Source organism: Schistocerca americana, chromosome 3, assembly GCF_021461395.2.
Source record: "Schistocerca americana isolate TAMUIC-IGC-003095 chromosome 3, iqSchAmer2.1, whole genome shotgun sequence".
In the NCBI taxonomy this organism is placed as follows: Eukaryota; Metazoa; Arthropoda; class Insecta; order Orthoptera; family Acrididae; genus Schistocerca; species Schistocerca americana.
In genome coordinates, this window is record NC_060121.1 from 107,763,466 (window position 1) to 107,787,002 (window position 23,537).

Sequence of the window (23,537 nt, forward strand, 5' to 3'; positions counted from 1 at the left end):
GGCGTGACATACGCAGCCCTTTATAAGCCTTACTGTGTTTGGAATGGTTCACTCAAATATTTTCCTACTTTAACTACTGCGTACAGCTGCTGGTATATTCTCCGAATTAGGTCTTATTTGCTTTGCCTCTGTACCTATATACTCCATTACTTCCCATAGTGAATTGACAACTTTTTCAAAATAGACAAATATTAGCCGTACGTCCTGACCGTTAGAATTCGCCTTCTCACTTATTTGCCTAAAAGTATGAGCCATACATCGTCTTTACCTCAATCTCATTCCCGAACATGTTTTTCAGGTTTAAAAATTCTGCTGATAGATGCGATAACATTAATTTCCCTACAGTTATTTGGATGCTTCTCGTCTCCTTTTTTGTAGATAGCAGTTATGTATGATACACACCAATGTCTTGGTTCTGAACAATTTACACTGAGTCTCTCCATTTGAGGCGGAACGTATTTCCACAGTTCTGCCACATATCCTTCCAGACCACATGCTTCCCCATTTCTTTCCTTTTTCTGCATCTCCTTTACATCTTCGTCTAGTATAGGTTCTACTGCTTCTGTTGTAGTCTCCTATTTCCTGATTTCTTCCTTCCTCTACCAGAAGTTTTTCAAATTGCTATTTCCGTTGTCTAATAGGTACAAGTTATATTGTGGGTTCAGGATTGCCAGCCATTGTCGTCTATCTTATCATCCACCATGATTTCTACAATCTCCTATATTCAAGTAAATGCTCTGTTTCCTCTGATACCCTGTCCCATACCTGTTCACTATAATATCCTCTAAATTTCTCATCCTTCTCTATTCATTCCTTATATCAGTTTCAATCCTCTTGCTCCCAGGGCATAACTAAGTCATACAGCTTTGTCTTTTCCACAGCCACCTCCAACAATACAGTGGCCATCCAATCGGTTCTTACTGTTCTCTCCTTTTCTCTTCCTAAAGCCTTATCCATTGCTTCCTTAATTGATTGTTTCAGGAAATTTTGTAGTTCATTTGAACTCCAGCCACCCTCAACTGCATCCAAATTTTATCTTTCCTAATAAAACATTTTTACACTTTTTTCTTGTAGTACAGGAAGTTCGAATAAAAACGTCTTCGGTCAGAATTTTTTCCTGTTTCACTTAATTAAACGACACATTTTTGACGCTGTGGATCCATCTAAAGCGTCTAATACATCATTTACATTTGGTCTTCATTAAAGTTAAATGAATTTTCTTGTTATGAGAAAGTTTGATGTTAGGTTTCGTATTTCGTGAACTGACTACGACAAAATGTGAGTAACATAGAAAAAAGAAGTGAAAAGCTTACAGAATAAACAAGGAAGAACATTTTTAACCTTTTGCGGTAAGCATATGTAATTTTATTCGTAATGCTGTCTCAGATCACTTTAGTCAAGGCGCGTGTTGTTTTAGATCTGTTTAGAAACCCTTCACAGATGTAGTTTAACCCGATGTGGTCAAAGATAAAACATAACATACTGTCAGGAATTTGAGTTTCAAGGAGTTGATATATGCATTAGATTTAGATTAGATAAATTTAAGATAAATCTTCAAAATTGCTAAAGTAAGTACAGTAGCGAAATCTGTATTTTCATTTAACGTGGATTCATGCTTTTCGATTTTGTAGAGGTATATTCCCAAATGTACTAATGGATTCAAGGTCTTACTATTCTCTTCACTGTAAAGTACTAACAAACTCTTTTCTATCATGTTGATCATGGATTTGGTTTCTAGCATATGCTGCATAATAACTGACATGTCGAAGTGGTTGAATCTTAAATCATTTATGTGTTCTCAGAAACTTGTTTCTAAATTTCTGACTGTCTCCCTACGTGGTAAGCACAACAACAAGAAAAATATCTGCAACCACCCCGTCTCTCGACCCCATTGCACAAAAAATTTCAAATGTTTTCAAAAAATCCAAAGTAACAATTGCATTATCCACTAATAAAAAATTACAACAATTATTAGTCTACATCATTAAAGAAGGAAACAAAAAATTCAACTGCATTGGAATGTACAAAGTATTATGCCTCATCTGTCCTACCGACTATAAAGGGAAAACAGACAGATATTTCGAAATCCATTTCCAAGAACGCATAAATGCTTTCAGATTTAACCCCTTTGAAGAATCTGTTACTGCACACCAAACGGTTGATCAGTATGATAGAAAACGATTTGACAATACTATTCAGTGTAGCGAATGGCTAGACCCAAAGTCTGTTAGAACAATTAGAAATATACCTCCATAAAACCAAAATGCCTGAATGTATGCTAAATGAATAAATTTCGCTATTTGCACTTATTTTAGTAATTTTAAAGACTTGTCTAAAATTTATATCTTGCATATATCAAATTCTCAAAACTCAGATACCTCACATTGTGTGATGAAATTCATCTCTTCAGTGTCCTTAAAGAATTGTAGACAAATAAACCAATATATGCTGACCTCAAAATGTTAAAAATGCTCTTTCTTGTTTGATCACCGATTTTTTCCACAGTTTCTCACGTATTTCCGCACTCCATTCACGAAATAAGAAACCTAACATAAAACTTTTTGATAACAGGACAATACAGTTCACATTAATCAAGAGTATATCTAAGTCATGTATCGGATGCCTTCACCTGAATATGCATAGGGTCCGAAATTCGTCGCGTAATTTGTGACCAAACGCGTTTTTATTTAAGCTTTGCGTGTACTGAGCACAGTGAGTTCACAGCTGCAAAATATACATTAAATTAAAACCTTTATTTTGGGTTCTCTATAGTTGTGCTTCCAACACCCTTCTCCTACGCTTCCTGTTTTAGCTTTGACTTAAATTAAAAACCAATTCTTGAAGTAATTACACAATGGAAGGAGCCACTCACTATCCATGTTTTTACCGTTACATCTTGTACCTTGTCACATGCTATCTTCATACCATTAACTAGACTGTAACTGATTTTAGGTTTGTTAGCAACTTAATTCAGGTGTATTTACGAAAAACTTTGTGCTGAAATTGACCATTCATAACAGTACACTTCTGAATCTTACCATAATTAACCAGCCTCCTGCCATCAACATCTTTGAGTCCACTCCGTATGAACCTGTAACGTCATCAGTTAATCTCTTTCCAATTCGTTGATTTATGTTCTCCATTATTAGCAAATTCAAGTTTTCATGGATATTCATAATTCACTTCTTGTAGCCATAGAGTAAATCTCTCTTCTTCTCCTCAGTGGAATCTTCATTTGGGCAATAACCGAAATTAACTACAGTTTCATTCCACGAAGTTTTGTTGTTATACTGACTATTCCTTCAATCACTTTTTTCCTATTTAATTATTCCTTGTTTCCGTTTCCATCTTGTAAAAATTGCTAAATCTGATTTCAGTTTTTCCCACTCCACTCCAGAACAGGATATAGTCTAAAATCACTTCTTGTCCTCAGCCTTAATTTTTAATTTATATCATTACAAGGCTATCCATTTTTAGTATTTCCAATTCTCGAATTAAATTCTCAATTTTACATGCAAATCCCTGTACGTTCTGTCTTCCATAAACTAGAGTATATCTTCTTAATCAGAGTGGATACCTTTCAATCCATCTGACGTTTACATTCTCTCTAGGAAATGTTTCAAATTGGCTTTTACTTTTGTGGGATGCAAACCCACAGCCCAACCCCCATCCACGAGGACCGTAAATTTTCCTACACGTCTCTGACATTAAAAATGAATGAAAAGGGTCAAATCGCTATGTCATGAGTGAGTCACTGACGCGATAAACAGGCCAGCAGGGTATTCCTATGGACGAGTTCGAGGGTCGCGGCCTGGCCCCTGGCACGCTGCTGCCTGGATACCTGAAGGAGCTGGGCTACGTGACGAGGGCCGTCGGCAAGTGGCACCTGGGCTTCCACGAGGTGGAGCTCACGCCCACCTACCGCGGGTTCGACTCCTACCTGGGCCACTGGGGCGGTTCCATCGGCTACTTCGACTTCATCGCCCAGAGGACGCCCGAAGACAAGGTAATTATTTATACTTGCGCTGCCAATTCATTGGAGAGAATACAGTGGGGAAGCCAATGTTAATTCTACTGAAACATTCTTCTGGAATTGCAGGATATGGAGAAAAAATAAATTAATAGAGAAGCAGGAGCGTAAGACCTGTGCACATCACGTGCAGTCAAAAACCCAAAGGAGGAACTAGACAGGAATAGGACGGAGAAGATGACTAAGGAATGGTAACTGGCAGTTGGCAAGAAGGCTGCGAGGATATGGAGATATTACGACAGTTACACTTTGTGTGTTTGATCAGCTGTCAGTGTCTAATGGAGAGGAACCTATTGTAGCTGTAGGTGTAGGAATCATAGCAGATCTCAGCAGTTACAGAGCGTAAGTCAGCTGCATATTCCAATACAAAGAAGAAGATTCTGCTGTTACGCAGTTCTGATAGCAGAGGTATTAGCGAGCAGTCACAGGAAGTGTTGGGGAATGAGTATCAGGTCACTAGCGCTGTGAAGCCTAGTGCAAAGCTGTCTCACGTGATTATGAACTTAGTGAAGTTACGCAGGAATTTTACGAAGTTGGATCAACCAGTGATTGTCGGTGGAGCTAGGAGCACCCTTGATACAGGTGGGGAGTATGACATGGGTGGTGAGCTCACAAAAGTGCATTTCGTGCAAATGTTTCGTCATGACCAGCATCTTAATATAGCTACTAAGTGCATTAACAGGGGGCTTGAGAAGGCACTGAAGGCGGAGGGCACGGCTCACATTACAGTGGTGTCAGTTGAGTCTATCAACAGGGTGTGTTTCACTAGGCATGGCCTGCTCCTCAGTAGTTATGGGAAGCGGAGGTCGGCAGAGCTTGTAGGTGACATCGTAGTAGCCGGTTGTGGGACCATTGATGGGAAAGTTCCTGTAGTTGTTGGTGTTCGATCTGCACCATTTCTAGACTGGAGTTAGCTGACTGGTATTCCTGCTCAAAGGATGTCTCTCTGAAAAGGAAATCACTCTCCACAAAGTTTAGGTACACGAGTAATGAGAGAATTAGCAGATTTTCCCAAATGTAGAAGGAATTATATTTAGTGAACTGCTCCTAGAGGCTGACTAACGTTGTTGGTATCTCAGAGCACTTCTTAGATAATGCGATAATTCAGAGGCTTCCTTTACCAGGGTACTGGTTAGCTGTCTGCGTCACTGGGAGTTCTTTACGGTTTGGGGGAGTGGTCTTGTAGATGAAACACAGTGTTCCAGTTGAGTCCCTTGATGTTTCAAAGCAAGTTTATTTTGCAAGGTAATTATGTGTTTGTAAACTGGCATGCGGTGGCGGCGATGACGATAGACACGTCGACGAGACATAATGCTTCACAGCGGAATGATTCCTCTGGCGTGCACTGCCCGCTTATATAGCGAACGCGTGACCTTCATTATGTAACGCGCTGATAACGGACTTAGACTCTGCAGGCACCAGCAGGCGAGCAATGTAGCGTACGCGCGCTCTGGTTCGCCTACTATGAGCGCGCGTGTGCTTCTGCGCCGGCCTAGCGCCGAGTCAGGCGGGTTGCATAACCGACCGGCTAGGCGCCCAGCGGGCAGTGCGGCACTATGGTTTGTTAATTTTTTCAAATTGTTGCATCCTTGAGCCCCCGATTACCATATGTACATCTAGCGGTTCTCGGCTAACGCCCCCGGTTACAGGGGTCAAGGATAACACTATATTAATAATTATAATACACACTAATATCAGCAGTTACAGTTACATTCTCAGCAAGTACACCAAGTCCTTTCATCCATACATGTATTTTCTCATCATTAGAATCTTTCCTACAAGAACGGGTATACAGAGTAAAAGGCATATTACTATAAAAAATACTAGGCCTACTTTGAGTCTTCGGGTCGATTCCACAGTGGCATGACTTGAAGGTGACGACATCTCGCTCGGCAAAAGATTATAGTCCAGGTAGCGATGCGTTTTCACAGATGACAATTGCGAGTGTATGTTGTGCAGCTCTGGTTGAATTTCGTTGATCTAAACCTCTCATTGTTGTTATTTATAGGTCCCCTGATTGATTTCATGACAATTCTGCTCAAGATATGGAGGCTCCTTGATCAACTTTATAAGTGGTACAAATTATTAGTTGTTTATAGTTAATTCAATATTAATAATGTAAGTGAGTGTGCAAGAAAGAGGATGCTAGCAGATCTCATTCATTCATATCATCTGATGCAAACTGTATTCTTTCCAAAGAGAGTGCAGAGAAACAGTAGCACAATCATAGGTAACTTATCCGTTCAGCCTTCGTTACTAGAAGTTCATTCCGTCAGCAAAACGCTGAATGGCCTGTCACACCATGATGCACAAATTTTAACGCTAAAGGTTTTTGCGCTCGATCAAAAAATAAATTATAGTTATGAACTGTTTAGAAAAATTAATGTAATGGGGAAACCTCGACGCCTCAATATCACCAATAAGGACTGTAGGGGATGAACTGGACGCCTGCGTTTGGATCGTCATTCACCATTAATTGCGCACAGAATGATTTACTCATAGAAGGTTTCAGAATTAAAACAAACCATAAATATATGAACATATATTCACGAATATATGAAGGTTCTTTAAACTCAAACAAAGTTTATGATATTTAAACAACAATCCAACAGTATGAAGCTTTCAAATAGAAAAGTCAATTTCATTTGAAAGACCTACAAAATCTGTTTGAATGTCCTTAACAATAATCCCTCAGAGGACAAGAGATCAGTAAGTAAAATTTCAGATGAACAAGTTAATGACAGTTATGGCAATTAAAAAAGAACTAAACAGGTATGACAATTCTCAAAATCTTTTTACGAGAGATAACAAGCCCTAAGAGGTGCAATCATGCTAATGATAATTCGGCCATGCAACGAAAAAGACGATGGCAGTAAACGGCAAGAAATCGATCCAGGAAAACAAGGGAATCTCAAAGCCTGCTTATAAAATAATTTGAACAATAGGTGATAATCGCTAATAGCGGGGACAAGAGACCTCATTACCCTTCAAAGGGGAGGCCGCAACTTTGGGATCATTGATAAAGGTCAGACTCTGTACACCTTTCGTATGCCATTAAAGCAACGTAGTGAGCAAGTAGTAAAGTGCACTACTCTGGCAATTCCGAGAGAACGGCAAGAGAATTTTTACGCTTCTGTTATGTGACTGATGTATTTGCCCGAAGGTACCGACCATAAGAAGTCGTTGTGGTCAAATAAGTGTTCGGTGAGAGGAGTAGCAGCTCTCTGTAATAAAAAACTGATTGTACGGATCAACGATGAACTCGAATGGATGTCATGGGACGTCCGCCCTGAACAAATGCAACGAACAGAAAGAGACTAAGAAACAAGAACAAAGAAAAGAGGTTAGCGTCTGCACTTTGCAAGATGGTTGTAGACGAATGATGCGAATAGCGTTATTCACCATATGCCAGACCAAAAGAGTCATGTAGATGTGCTCGCGACATCACACGTTGCTGGATGGTATTTGTCATGCAGGCATGGGAAACATAAATGGAAATTTCATGCAAACAAAGGTCGTTTTTTAAAAAGTTAAATTGCTTCTCAAATGTCATACAAATTAAATGATATGACCATTGATGAAAGAAATTGATTAATAATTAAGTTTGAGTCGGATTCGAACCGTTCGTCTAACAAAGCTCGAAGAGCAGCCTAATCACTTGGTCATCATGATCTGGCACCTACACTATGATACATAAGCCACATAGTAGACGCGTAAAACTCCTCTTGGGATTTTATCGGAATTACCAGAGAAGTGCACCTTACTATTAGCACTTTACGTTGTTCTAATGGCCTACTAAAGGTGTACAAAATTCGAAGTAAATCTGTGAGCCCAACGTCATGGCGTCCCCTTCTTAGTGAATACCACGGGTGAAATTCTTCATGGCGACCAACATTTTTAGAAAAGCATAAACATATGAACCTTTCTTTCTTTTATACACAATACACAACAATAAAAAGATATGGCATTCTCAATATGTAACCCTAAGGTATGGTAATAAACAAAACGAAAACCGTTTTCTTTATAATACACCTTAATTATGTCTTGGAGAGCACAAGCTATTAAAGCAAACACTCCAAAATTGTGTCAGTCTGAGGGGTAGCAAAACAAATACGACTTATCCTGTATATGACGTCTGTGCCGGATTGAGCTGCGGTAACAGAGTCGCACACAACGGTAGGCACATTTAACGTTTCGTTAGGCCTACCGATCGACAACAGGCGAAGGGAGAAACAGTGTACCGCTGGACTGCGGGGGTGCGAAACAACGATGAGAAGCTCCAACAAGGCTCGAACATAGCAGTACACGGATCACAACCAACCAAGTTTAGCATAGACACGTGGAGTACAGAGTATGTATCAGTAAATATCAAATTACGGAGACACCAACTGAGTGCACAGAAAAATAAACTAACGCAGCTGAGCCCGGAACACCCCAGTGAATCCTTAAAGTGCAGTGACAATTTCAACTGAGTGTACAAAATATAAAATACAACTACATTGGGGCAACAGCAAAATCAAATGAACAACACAAGGAAATTTAAATACTAAAAGGCTTAAGTCACGATCACATTTAAATTTTCCATAAAACTAGTTCACAACATTTGCAATTATAAATCTGCCTTACAGTCACTGCTTATCTGGTGCAGAAGCAACACCAAAAACTCTCCACAAAATATCTAACGGAATAACAAGGATGTCGAACACGACCTTTGCTGGGCAGTACACAGTACGGCCTGGAACACACTAAATGTCAGTATTGAGAGAGGGCGAAACTAAAAATACCCACAATGATAAGATATTTTCAATATAACGCTACCAGTAGTACAACTCGAACCCTGCTGCGGATTACTTGAATTACTATTCAGCACCAGTCTCGTGAGACCAAGCCGCACAGTAAATCATGAATATAAATTCAGAGTTAAGGGGCAAACAATAAAATGCAATTAAAACAACTTCAGAGCAAATGTGCTGATACTGAGGCAAGAAAGCAAGTTCATGTAATACGACGCATGCAAGAAAAATCACCTTAATTCATTTCCAAGAGTCCACGTCCAACAGCGTAAATTCTGTAGTTGGCAGATAAGCGAACCAGGTCCACATAGCCATCACCGGCCCCGAAGACGCGAGGTTTCCTGGTTAGTCCAAAACAAACTGTATGCGCAGCCAACGACAGGCAAATTGACGATCACTGCCCGAGGCACTTGCTATGCCCGTACTGCCCTCACCTCTCTCCAGCGACCGTGTTCTCTCTCCGCCAGAGCACCTCACCTCGCGCTCGAGCCACAACCGACGACCAAAGATCACAACAGAGGGCAAGGGTCGATATGCAGAGAGCCGCCAGAGAGTCAGCTAATTCAGATGCAATAGGGACTCTCTTAAGCATCATTATGGGACAAGTGTGTCAGGATGTTTTTGCTGCTGATAGCCTAGACGATAAATATAATGCTTTCCTCAACACATTTCTCACGCTGTTCGAAAGTTGCTTTCCACTAGAGCGCCCAGAACAGTGTACTGGCACTAACAGGCAGCCTGACTGGCTGACTAGGGGGAAGAATATCGTGTAGAACAAAGTGGCATTTATATCAAAAGGAAGAGTATCGTGTAGAACAAAGTGGCATTTATATCAAAATGTTGGAGGTAGTTACACACTAGCTGCAGCATCCTGTTACAAACAGTGCTGCAAGGTGCTCAAAAGTATTATTAGGTACGAAGAAAGTATGTGGTACCCAAGTAGAATTGCTAGTTCTCAGGATAAAACTAAAAGCATCTGGTTAGTCATGAAGGAAATGTCTTGTCAGCAACACCAGGCTGAGAAAATGAAGTCAGTACGTAGCAGCAATGTTTCAGTTAGTGATAAGTCGGATACGTGTTCAACATTTAGTGATCACTTCTGAATGTAGCAGAGGAACTGAGTAGAAGCTTAGTTGCTTCAGCGAACCATATAACTCTCTTAGAAAATAGATTTCCGAGACTGGTATCTGAAATACTCCTCCATGAAACTGACAGTGGGGAGACTGAGCGAACAATCAAATCACTCTCGCGGATATGTCGGCGTATCTAGCAAAATACTTAAGTACCGCTTTGCATATGTCAGCCCAGTACTTAGCCATATCTGTAACTTTTCGTTCGGTATGGTCAGTGCCTGACCGATTGAAGTACTCAGTAGTGAAGCCACTTTATAGAAAAGAAGAAAGGGATAATGCAGACAATTTTAGACCTGTTTCTAAACCATCGATGTTTGCTAAATTTATTTACTGAACTGTATATACAAGGGTAATTGATCATTTCAATTCATATAATTACCTGTCAGATGTATAGTTTGGTCTTAGAAGCGGTTTAACAACTGAAAATGCTATATTCTTTTTTCGCTGGGAGGCTGCGGACGGATTAAATCAAAGGCTGCGAACGCAGGGCACCTACATTGATTTAGCTAATATGTTTGATTGTGTTTTATTGATTTTATCAGAAATATTGGACCATTGTGGAATAAAGAGGGGGTGGGGGAGGTGGGAGGTAGCTCACAAGTGGTTCATCGTTTGCTTTAAGAACAGACAGCAGAAAGTCGTTCCCCGCAGTATTAAGAGTGGCTATGATGTGCAGTCCCAATGGGCACAGTTAGGTGGGGGCTGTCGCTGACGTCGGAGCTCGGGCCGCTACTGTTTCTTATTTATACACTCCTGGAAATTGAAATAAGAACACGGTGAATTCATTGTCCCAGGAAGGGGAAACTTTATTGACACATTCCTGGGGTCAGATACATCACATGATCACACTGACAGAACCACAGGCACATAGACACAGGCAACAGAGCATGCACAATGTCGGCACTAGTACAGTGTATATCCACCTTTCGCAGCAATGCAGGCTGCTATTCCCCCATGGAGACGATCGTAGAGATGCTGGATGTAGTCCTGTGGAACGGCTTGCCATGCCATTTCCACCTGGCGCCTCAGTTGGACCAGCGTTCGTGCTGGACGTGCAGACCGCGTGAGACGACGCTTCATCCAGTCCCAAACATGCTCAATGGGGGACAGATCCGGAGATCTTGCTGGCCAGGGTAGTTGACTTACACCTTCTAGAGCGCGTTGGGTGGCACGAGATACATGCGGACGTGCATTGTCCTGTTGGAACAGCAAGTTCCCTTGCCGGTCTAGGAATGGTAGAACGATGGGTTCGATGACGGTTTGGATGTACCGTGCACTATTCAGTGTCCCCTCGACGATCACCAGTGGTGTACGGCCAGTGTAGGAGATCGCTCCCCACACCATGATGCCGGGTGTTGGCCCTGTATGCAGTCCTGATTGTGGAGCTCACCTGCACGGCGCCAAACACGCTTACGACCATCATTGGCACCAAGGCAGAAGCGACTCTCATCGCTGAAGACGACACGACTCCATGCGTCCCTCCATTCACGCCTGTCGCGACACCACTGGAGGCGGGCTGCACGATGTTGGGGCGTGAGCGGAAGACGGCCTAACGGTGTGCGGGACCGTACCCCAGCTTCATGGAGACGGTTGCGAATGGTCCTCGCCGATACCCCAGGAGCAACAGTGTCCCTAATTTGCTGGGAAGTGGCGGTGCGGTCCCCTACGGCACTGCGTAGGATCCTACGGTCTTGGCGTGCATCCGTGCGTCGCTGCGGTCCGGTCCCAGGTCGACGGGCACGTGCACCTTCCGCCGACCACTGGCGACAACATCGATGTACTGTGGAGACCTCACGCCCCACGTGTTGAGCAATTCGGCGGTACGTCCACCCGGCCTCCCGCATGCCCACTATACGCCCTCGCTCAAAGTCCATCAACTGCACATACGGTTCACGTCCAAGCTGTCGCGGCATGCTACCAGTGTTAAAGACTGCGATGGAGCTCCGTATGCCACGGCAAACTGGCTGACACTGACGGCGGCGGTGCACAAATGCTGCGCAGCTAGCGCCATTCGACGGCCAACACCACGGTTCCTGGTGTGTCCGCTGTGCCGTGCGTGTGATCATTGCTTGTACAGCCCTCTCGCAGTGTCCGGAGCAAGTATGGTGGGTCTGACACACCGGTGTCAATGTGTTCTTTTTTACATTTCCAGGAGTGTATAAACGATACGCCCTCTAGTATTACAGCTGACTCTAAAATATTTCTGTTTGCTGATGACTCGAGCTAGGTATGGAAGGACGCTATTTTCAGTACTGACAAATTACCTTGTAATTCAGTTCAAGACATAAGATCATGGGTAATAGAAAATAAATTTGTGGTGAATCACAGTAAGAATCAGTTTTTATAGTTTCTAACTTACAATTCAACAATAACTGATATACTGATTCCGCAGTGTGGACATATGATTTGTGAGACTGAACAAGTCAAATTCATAGACGTTCAGATAGGTACTAAGCTGTTGTGGGAAGCCCATTTTCAAGGATGATTTGTTTAGCATTAGAACATGACCTGAAATAAGCGACAATTAAACACGTTGCTTATTTTCTTTCTCTTATGACGTGTAATATTATTTTTTGGGTAATTCTTCTGATTTGGCTCACAAACGGGCGGTTCGAGCAATATGAGGTGTAAGTCTGCGAACCTCTTGTCGACAGCTGTTCAGTAGGCTGGGAATCCTGACATCGGCCTTTCAATACACGTAAATCCAGTCTGCATTTGTAAAGCGTCTCCTTAACACTTGCGAAAAGAGACGTGCAGTATTCTGCTGCATCCATGTTCAATAAGCTGCCAGAAGAACTACAAAAGCTTAGCAGGACTTTCAGATCTCCACTGAAGAGTTTTCTCATTACCAGCTAATCTGTCGAAGAACTCCTGTAAAAATAAAAAATAAATTAAACGAATTACTGGGTTACTTTGTTGATTACGTTTATTTAAACTTAAGGTTTGTTGTATGTACAGGATTCACATAAGTTTAATTTTTTCTGTTATTACTCTTACGTTGTAAATTCATGTACTGACTCGTTGCACGACAGTGGAGACTTGTTCCTCAGTTTGTTCCCACGGAACGTGACATAAAAGAACCCTACCTGTATTACCCATTTCCTCTCCGAATACTGATTGTTTAAAATCCCTTGTTAATCTATGCACTCTCTACACCGTCTATCATAACTCTGTAGGGAGTACTATAATTATCAGCGTAAACTCATACAGCTGGAAGTACACGATATTAGAAGCAAAAATGTCTCAGTAATCAGGGACTCTAACCAGAGCACGTCAGAATCTATGAGCACTTCTTCATCTTCAGTACTGTGAAACAGATCTTTTCTCCTGCCAACTTTTTGCTTTCCGTGTTTTTCCAGGAGGCAGTGTGGGCAAAAACAAGAAAAAGATGTCAGTAAATATAGGCTCTGCCCTACTTCGTGATCCTGGTTCTGATGTTAAGTTTATTGCTGTTCTCACTTCTGCTACTTCTTCGATTTATCCTCACTGCATATTGTATATTCATGCATTTCATTCCACTCATAACATCCTGCGATTTTTCTTCACTTTCACTGAGGTTAGCAATTTCATCGGGAAACCTTATCTTTGACATACTTTCAACCTGAATTTAGTTTCCATTCTTGAAACATCCTTTTATTTCCGTCGTTGCTTCTTCGTTATATAGTCTGAAGAGTAAGGTCGAAGGAGTACATCCCCGTCTTACACACTTCTTAATCCAATCACTTCCTCTTTGGTCTTCTAGTCTTAGTCTTCCCTCTTGGTTCTTCCACATACTGTATATTACCAATCTTTCCCTAGAGCTTACCCCTATTTTTCTCAGGATATCGAACATCCAGCAATATTTTATGTCGTAGAACGCTTTTGCAGGCCGACAGGTCGTATAAAAGTTCCTTGATTTTTTCCACCGTTGTTTCCATCATCAACCACAACGTCAGAACTCTCTCTCTGCTACCTTTACCAGTCCCAAAGCCAAAGTGATCGTTATCTAAAAGATTCTTAGTTGTCTCTTGCAATGTTCTATACATAATATTTCTCAGCAACTTGGATGCATCTGCCAGGCCTAAAATGTTTGTGTGACAGATCTCGCACTTACCTGCTTTTAATGTCTTCGTGAATGTGTGGATATTTTTTCGATATTGTGATGGTATGTCTCCACACTCATCATTTCTACACATCATCCTCAATGGTGGCTTCGTTGTCAGTTCCCCACAATGATTTCAGAAATTCTGAAGTAAGGTTATGTTTCTCTTGTGCCTTAGTTGATCTTCATTCTTCCAAAGAGCTTTCAAACTCGTAATACTGGGTTCCCTATGTCTTCCGTATCGATTCTGAGTTCTTCCTCTGTCTCATCATCAGAGCAGTTGCCCCCCGCTCATCTGAGAGGCAGTCAGTGTACTCTTTCCACCAATCTGCTTCCTCCGCTTAGTAGTAGCAAAATACTTTTATTTGTTAATAACTTCCATACACCACTCCTACAGTTGTGTCCCAATTTCCTATCGTGGCTACTAGGCAGTAAGTGACATCACGAATGGCATAAAGCCAGTGCAGCGTCACCGTGGCTTTTGGCACCGCCTCCTTGCTGACCACTTACCGTATTAGCTCTTGTGACATAAGGCCCATGGCTTGTGTAGACACCTGGTAGAAGCGTGCACCTACCAGAGACTTGGAGTAGCCCCAAGCTGAACTAAAGATGATTGGTGATCGGCTGGTTGTGCTGAGTGACAGTGGGAACTGAGCAACTTCAACCCTACTGACCCTGCTCGAAAGCCGGAATCGTCATGGCTACCTGTAATTTCGTAGAACAGCACGTTTACATTGATGGTTCTTGAAGAGTAGCTTCGACTTATAAATGCCGATCCACAGCACGGCGCCGAGGTAATGCTGCTATGGTCGGAGATGCGACCATTTTTTAAAGGCGCTGCAGTCTGGAACCGCAAGACCGCTACGGTCGCAGGTTTGAATCCTGCCTCGGGCATGGATGTTTGTGGTGTCCTTAGGTTAGTTAGGTTTAACTCGTTCTAAGTTCTAGGGGACTAATGACCTCAGCAGTTGAGTCCCATAGTGCTCAGAGCCATTTGAAACATTTTTTTTTTTTTTTTGCGACCATTTCCTCTCCCTGCAGCCGTGTGTATTACGGGTGGCGGTACGCTCGCGTAAGACACTCGGCTGAGGAAACGACAAGTTGTTCTGCACTGTGTGGAACAACGAAGGAATTTCACTTTAAGACCTTGCGTTTCATCCCCGTCTGTGGAGGCCATTTTCAAGGGGGATCGCAGTTTTCTAGAATGTCCGACTCACACCCTGGCTCGCTACCAACTACAGTAAAATTCCTCTTCCGCGAGCTTCTGCGCAGAGGCGTGACGTCACATGTTTTCAATATGCCAGCGCAGTTGGCCGTTGTCGACTGCCGTCGCCCGCTGTTACTACCAACCCATGGTGGAAGACTGGAACACATCTTTCCAGCACCGGAATCCAAATTTCATTCGATTTCACACCCTTCTCCTTCATATTAAATTTCCTGGGGCTTCTCTGTATAGCCTTGGTGCTATCCACCGGATAAAGCGGAACATAGCGGTAATTTACACACCCACACGGAAGATACATCGTCACCTAAAACCGGCCAAGGATGCTCGCCAACCACTGGAAAAAGCTGGAATTTATAGGATTCCGTGTAGTTGTGGGGAGGTGTAAGTGGGTACTACAAAAAGAGCTGTCTAAAAACGACTCGAAGAGCACAAGGGCAATTACAGAAGAGGACAGATTGACTAATCAGCCGTTGCGGAACATACATTACAGCCAGGAGACCAACACATTCATTTTGATAGAAGTACTGGCAGCCACAAGCAGATACCACAGAAGGCTATACAGAAAACCCATAGAGATCGTGAAACGCCCCAAGAATTTCAATAGCAAGGAGGAGGGCGTGAAATTGACTGAAATTTGGATTCCGGTGCCGAAAAGATATGTTCCAGTCTTCCATCATGGGCTGCCCGGCCGCTGTGACCGAGCGGTTATAGGCGCTTCAGTCCGGAACCGCGCGACCGCTACAGACGCAGGTTCGAATCCTGCCTCGGGGCTGGATGTGTGTGATGTCCTTAGGTTGTTAGGTTTAAGTAGTTCTAAGTCTCAGGGGACTGATGACCTCAGATGTTTAGTCCCATAGTGCTCTGAGCCATTTGAACCATTTTGAACAACCATGATAGCGGACATATTCAAAACATGTGACGTCACGCCTCTGTGCGGAAGCTCGCGGAAACGGAAGTTTGCTGTGGTCAGTAGCGAGGCAGGGTGTCAATCGGACATTCAAATAGTTCAACTGGCTCTGAGCACTATGGGACTCAACTTCTGAGGTCATTAGTCCCCTAGAACTTAGAACTAGTTAAACCTAACTAACCTAAGGACATCACACACATCCATGCCCAATCGGACATTCAGCAAAGCTACGATCCGTCTTGAAAATGGAACGTCGTACGTTAAAGTGAAATCCATTCGACCATCGCCTAATGACCCGTAATATTTTATTAATTGCTACAAAGTGAATTATTGGCGGCATAACGTCGCCTTTCAGGATGCTGTGTCGGCGTTTCTGCAGCGGCCACCAGAGTAAGTACTGAAAACGATCGACGCCGATCAAGATCAGATCCCGAATCCCTACTCTGTGATGCGATCGAAGCAGCGAAGCCAGCATCGCTCAACTCCCTACTCTCCTCGAAAACTGCGAATCAGCATTCAGTTCTAATTCCAAAATTCCCCCACACTGCCTCGAAACATCATTCGCGCCAATAGCGACCGTTCTCTCCAATTTCTAGTAGGGCTTCATGACGTCTACTAGCGTCAGTTTAAGTTGATCAATCATGCCTCTGCTATTCAGCGGAGGGCACTGAACTTACCGTTTGACTGGCTGCGAAAACAACCTGCCTAGACCACCGGCCATCTGGTGCCAGACAGTCGCACCTAGCAGGCTACAGTGCACAAGTATTCTCAGAATCATGAGGACAATGCAGTCATTTGGTGCCAGGAATCTTCGTTCTGGACGCGCCGGAACGGTAAACACATAAACTGCGGCGACACTCAGACGTCTCGCAGGTCGTTTCGCCCTGCATACAACAGGCGAAACTCGACCGACGTCAGTCGTTCCGCCAGGCGCCTAAGCCTATTGTAAGAACCCCTCAGAATTCAGGGAAGCACAGCTCCCAATCGGAAACGCAGTGTGCCGTGCCGCGTCCTCTGATGTTGGCCTCGCACAGGTCACCAACAGAAGTAAACCAACATGCGTGGGAATCAAGTGAAAAGTAGTTTTTGAGTTCTCAGTACAAATACTCTCATTGCAATAACCTTATTCTGTCTGTTACTACCATGCAATGACATAGAACATTAATAAAATTGGTGAAAATGAGAGGAGACATGCAAAATAAGGCATGGAACCTCTCAGTGCGAAAAGTGGCAATTGACCCTGAATAAAGAAAATTGTGAAGTTATTCATGTAAGTACTAAAATAAATCAGCTAAATTTCGATTACGCGGTAAGTCACACAAATCTGACGGGTGTAAATTCAACTAAATACTTAGAGATTATTGTGGTGTCACCGCCAGACACCACACATGCTAGGTGGTAGCCTTTAAATCGGCCGCGGTCCGTTAGTACACGTCGGACGCGCGTGTCGCCAATATCAGTGATTGCAGACCGAGCGCCGCCACATGGCAGGTCTAGAGAGGCTTCCTAGCACTCGCCCCAGTTGTACAACCGACTTTGCTAGCGATGGTTCACTGACAAAATACGCTCTCATTTGCCGGGACGATAGTTAGCATAGCCTTCAGCTACGTCATTTGCTACGACCTAGTATGGCGCCATTACCAGTTACAATTGAAACTGAGTCATGTACAGTCAAGAGCGACGCTCATCATTAATGGATTAAATTTAAGTATTCCACCAGCTACGTCCGTTTATCTAAATTCTAATTTCCTTGTCCTGTTCCAGACCTCACGCCAGCCTGCGTGAGCTAAAGCGCGTGCCTTTCGGCTTCCTCTATTATTAAGGTGTTGGCTCTCCTGCCAACCCACAACGATTATAATTACCAATAACAAAAATTGGTACGATCATATAGATAATATTTTGGGTAGAGCAAACCAAAGACTGTGATTCACTGGCAAAACGCTTAGAAGGTGCAACAGGTCTACCAAAGAGACTGCTCACACTGTACTTGTCCGCCCTATTGCTGTGCACTGTGGGATCCGCATCAGGTAGGACTGACAGATGACATCGAAAAAGTACAAAGAAGGGCAACTCGTTTTGTATTATCGCGAAATAGGGGAGATAGTATCACAGACATGATACGTGAATTGGAGTGACAATCACTAAAACAAAGGCGTCTTTCGTTGTGACGGGATCTTCTCAAGAAATATCAACCACCAGTTTTCTTCTCCGATTGCGAAAACATTCTGTTGGCACCCACCTACATAGGGAGAAATGGTCATCACTATAAAATAGGAGGAATCAGGGCTCTCACAGAAAAAATTAAGTGTTCGTTTTTCCCGCGTGGCGTTCGAGAGTGGGACGGTAGAGAGACAGCATGCAGGTGGTTCATTGAACCCTCTGCCAGGGACTTTATTGTGAATATCAGAGTAATCAGGTAGATGTAGATGCAGGCCGCAACGTAGTTCATCAAAGCCCTCTACGAATCTGGTATTATTTTTTTCCCTACAGGAGCTGAACGGCTACATCCTGTGGAAGAACCTGACGACGGCGTGGGAGCACGCCGGCCGCTACTCCACGGACGTCTACACGGAGGAGGCGGAGCGGCTCATCCTGGAGCACGACACGGAGAGGCCGCTCTTCCTGTACCTGGCGCACCAGGCCTGCCACTCGGGGGACCCCGCCGCCCCCGTCACCGCGCCTCAGGAAGCCATCAACAAGTTCCTCTACATATCGGACCCCAACAGGCGCATATACGCAGGTTGGCTGAAGAACCGTCTTTCGTAAACAAGAACGCAGACAGGTGAACGCTGATAGGCCAATAATCCGGAATATGAAACGAAGTTGTTCTCCGCAATTCACATCAAGACGTGGGGCGAAGGGTACTTTCTGTATAACTGGCACTAGGCCCATTTACACGTCATTCAGCGAGAGATATTCAGGTGGGAGCATTACGCTGGTTGCCTCAATTTAATAGTAAGGCACACGACGTCTTACCACTGGAGGTGGATGGGCATCTTCGTGACACTTTCGTGATCGTTAAATGAACTTGTCAAGGGAGACGCTGTTCTTATTATAAGGGACGTGCGTCATCTCTAACACTGAGAGCTGCTCGAAAATGTGCTTAGAATATAAATCACCTATCACAAAAGCAGAGGTGGAAGACATTTGCGACTAAAAGTGTGCGTCTTATCGCCAGATACATCAAAAAGATTGCCTATTCATGGTTCACAACGGCTCTGAGCACTATGGGACTTAACATCTGAGGTCATCAGTCCCCTAGAACTTAGAACTACTTAAACCTAACTAACCTAAGAACATCACACACATCCATGCCCGAGGCAGGGTTCGAACCTGCCACCGTACCGGTCGCGCGGTTCCAGACTGAAGCGCCCAGAACTGCTCGGCCATATCGGCCGGCGCCTATTCAAGGTCTAGAAGAGGAACCTCTGTAACAAAATTAGGGAAATGCAGGTAGGATTCAGGCACTGTGTATTCCGTACAAACTTAATTATTTATGTCGAAAGCTCATCGATCCCGGAAATCGCGAGTCTCGACGATTTTACCCGTTGTCGAGATCGATATTACCCAGATATTGGTCCCGGGACTTCCAAGATTGTATCAAAATTTCGACAGTAGTCGCCGAGTCAACCTGCGATACACAAAACGAAGAGTGCAACATACATTAATTTACATATGTAGAGAGAGAATATTCAATAAAATCTTTTCATTTACTTATTAAATAAAACATGAGTAAAACTTGCAATTTATGTTTGCATGTAGTAATATTTTCTCTTATGCTTTTCACAGGCGAAGGAAAATCTAGTTTTATGTGATGTAGTTACAGTTCAATAATTTTCGGATTTTTCCCTTTACCAATACTATGAAAACTTGCCTCTCGTCGAATTTCCGGATTCTACGTTAAGGGGAATCGTCCTGTAGTTTTGAATGAGTGGGTTGCGAGCATCAAAATATGTGACATAAATGGCTATATCTTTTGACTGCATTGACTCAAAAGTCTGCATTTATTACACTGCCAAGGAGCAACAAACGTTAGTATGTGACATAGATTTCAACGTGACATGTCTGCCGTTACCTGAGAGAAAGGGTCTTAACATACGGACTGACAGGCAGTCGTACAACAAACGAGAAATGACTTTTTCGTGTAATGTAATGACCGGTTTTTAATTTTCTGATTTTTTCCTTTACTTGCACTGTGGAAACCTACTTATGCCCAGTTTTATCATTCTAGGCCAACGAGAAATGCCCTATATGTTTTGACGAGTGAGTTTGTATCAAAATATGTGACATGAATGGCAGTGTCCTTTGATTGCATTGACATTGAAGCTCAAATTTTGTACACCGCCAAGGGAACGTAGCCCTTTGCATGTGACATATATTTCAGCTCGATACGTATACCCGTTCATTAAAAAAAAGGGATTTAACGGTCGGACAGACAGACAGAAAGACAACAACATGATCCTATAAGGGTTCCGTTTTTAGTGACTGAGGTACACGACCATAAAAACAGCCACAGAATAGGAAAAAAAATCAAAACATGACAGTGTCCTCTCCTAAGCAACTTTACACAGAATGATAAGCTTTAATATAATGCAATATAGCGCAAATCACTATGAATTTGTAACCATAGAGGTACTGCCTGTTTGTCCAGGATTGAAGGCATTGGATTAATCGGTGGGTACAAAAGTATTCGGTCGCTAGTCAACTACTGGCTATTTATACTTCAGAAACAGTTATTTAACCCAAGAGCTGCTCTTTAGATATTGCTGTCGTCTAGTGAAGTTACGGGCACTTAACTGCGGTAAGGAGCAGAGACCAATGAGGAATTATACTGGCGACTATACACGCATGAAGTGGGGAAATCCACTGACATAAGCTTTAATAAAAGCTGATTATTATGATCCGGCGGCTGGAAAAGAACATCTCGCAAACGGCTGTTCCCGTGCTGCTGTCATAATCAGCTATGCAAAGTAGTTGCAGGTCGGTGAAACAAAGAGTAGCCGACATAGTTATGGACTCCCACACCTCAACACAGGACGTGGACGACGGACGCGCTTTGTGGACAGTGCTCTGTGCCAGATCTGACGACAGAGTACAGTGCCTGTGCAGGAAAATTTGTTGCGGAGCACACCTTTCGGCGCACATTATTCAGTTTTGGGCTCCGATGTCCATTGTCACACAGTTGCAAAGGATACGTGTTTGTCTACACTGTGTCGTGGGGAACGGAAACATGTCGGCTGGTCAGATGAATGAAGTTTGTTGTTATACTACATTGGTGGTTCTGTCTTTACACGCCATCATCGATGAAAATGCCTGCTCGAAACACTTATTACGTAACAGACACAGACCACTTGTGGCAGTTTTCTGATACGGGGAACATTCACCAAGATTCCCAAGGGATCAGTGGTAGCAGTCGAAGGCACCACTGCTCTGTGGACTATGTTAACACATCCATCGCTTCATGCGTTTTCAAGATAGTAGTGGAATCTTCCAACTGATGCGTCTCAGAATTGTGCTACAGTGATTTGAGAAGATTGATAATGAACTCATGTTAACGTCTTGGCTATCAAATTCGCCTGAGCTGAACTGGATGGATAACCATTACGGCGCCATCTGGTCTCAGTTCCGCTCTCACAGACAACCAGCTTGTAATTTACGGGAACTGTGTTGGCTGTACGTAGACACCTGGAGCCACATACCTGCGGAAACCTCGCACGGACTTGTCGAACCCACACCGTGCAATATCAGTGCTGCACTGCTTTCCAAAAGTGGACCAACGCGCTATGAAGGAGGTGGTCACAATGTTGTGACGCATCACTTTGGATGCTACAGGCTTCGTCCAGTCATCGGTGGTCGATCGTTTCATCCGAAGTTCACATGTTAGTTCGTACGCCACTGACGTGCCAGAGGCATGAAAGAGAGCGTGTGGACCACAGGCGCCAAGAGTCTACCGGCCTAATGATCTACTCAGGTGTACGAGTACACAAGAGGTACCGAACCGTCCATTGGACCGATTACCATCTCGCTACTGTAGAGTTATCTGTCTGACCTGTACCATCAAGGAAGTCTGCAATGTTTACTGAACCATTACGATACTTGAAATGTGATATTGGTCTTTCTGCAAGTAGAGTGTGGTGGTTCTTCTTTTAGCTCAGTGAGATTTTCTTAGTGCTCGCATGACACGCTGCTTCGAATCGTCCATCATGTCTTTATTTTCATTTTCTACTCTCGTATAAACAGTGATAACTCTGTACTTGACATAAAGAAATGGATTCCATACTCTTTCACCAAATGAAATTCAGTCGAATTCGGAGAAAAGCACGACTTTAAGTGTGGCGAAAACCTATATGTGTTTTTATGGTTTTTCACAGTGAAATTCATCTTTTACGGTTCGTAAGAGGCTAAACAGGAGTAGATTTACAAGAGATAGGGGATTCAGTATTAGAATTAGAATTTAAGAGAGCATTGAGGGCTTAAGATCAGATACGTCAGAAGCGGTAGATAACATTCCATCAGAATTTCTAAAACCAACAAAACGACTGTAGACGTTGGTGTGTAGAGTGTATGAGTCTGGCGGCATACCATTTCACTTTCGGAAGAAATATGATCCACACAATTCCGAAGACTGCAAGAGCACTATCAGCTTAACAGCTCATGCATCAAAGTTACTTACAAGAATAATATACAAAAGAATGGAAAAGAATATTGAGGATGCGTTAGACGACAATGTTTTGGTGTTAGGCAAGGTAAAGGCACCAGAGAGGCAATTCTGACGTTCCGGTTGATAATGGAAGCAAGAATAAAAAAAGACGCGTTCTCAGGCTTTGTCAGCCTGGAAAAAGCATTCGACAATGTAAACTGATGCGAGCTATTCGAAATTCTGCGAAATATATGGGTAAGCTATACAATATGCACAAGAGCCAAGAGGGAGTAATAAGACTGAACGACCAAGAACGAAGTGCTCGGATTAAAAAGGGTGTGAGACAAGGATATAGTCTTTCGCCCCTAATGTTCAATCTGTACGTCGAAAAAGCAATGATACAAATAGAAGGAACGTTCAAGAGTGGAATTAAAGTTAAAGGTGAAAGGATATCAATGTTACGATTTGTTGATGTTGCTATCCTGAGTGAATGTGAAGCAGAATTACATGATTTGCTGAAAATTAAAGGAACACTGTAAAGAGTAGTGAATATGGATTGAGTGTAAATCGAAGAAAGACGAAAGTAATGAGAAGTAACAGTACATGAAGTTGAGGAATTCTGCTGCCTAGGCAGCAAAATAACCAACGACGGACAAAGCAAGGAGGACATCAAAAGCATACTAGTGCTGGAATAAAGAACATTCCTGGTCAAGAGCAGTTTACTAGTA

At 43.1% G+C, this 23,537-nt stretch overlaps 1 protein-coding gene across 1 annotated transcript in view; it reads left to right on the forward strand.

The window, feature by feature from the left end:
* The window catches only part of LOC124607134 (arylsulfatase B-like), a 74,557-nt gene that overhangs the window by 15,115 nt on the left and 35,905 nt on the right, over positions 1-23,537 (forward strand). Inside the window, exons 3-4 of the mRNA XM_047139342.1 lie at positions 3,771-4,006; positions 18,660-18,909. Of these exons, the coding sequence (XP_046995298.1) occupies positions 3,771-4,006; positions 18,660-18,909 (486 nt within the window). The remainder of the gene's footprint in view (positions 1-3,770; positions 4,007-18,659; positions 18,910-23,537) is intronic.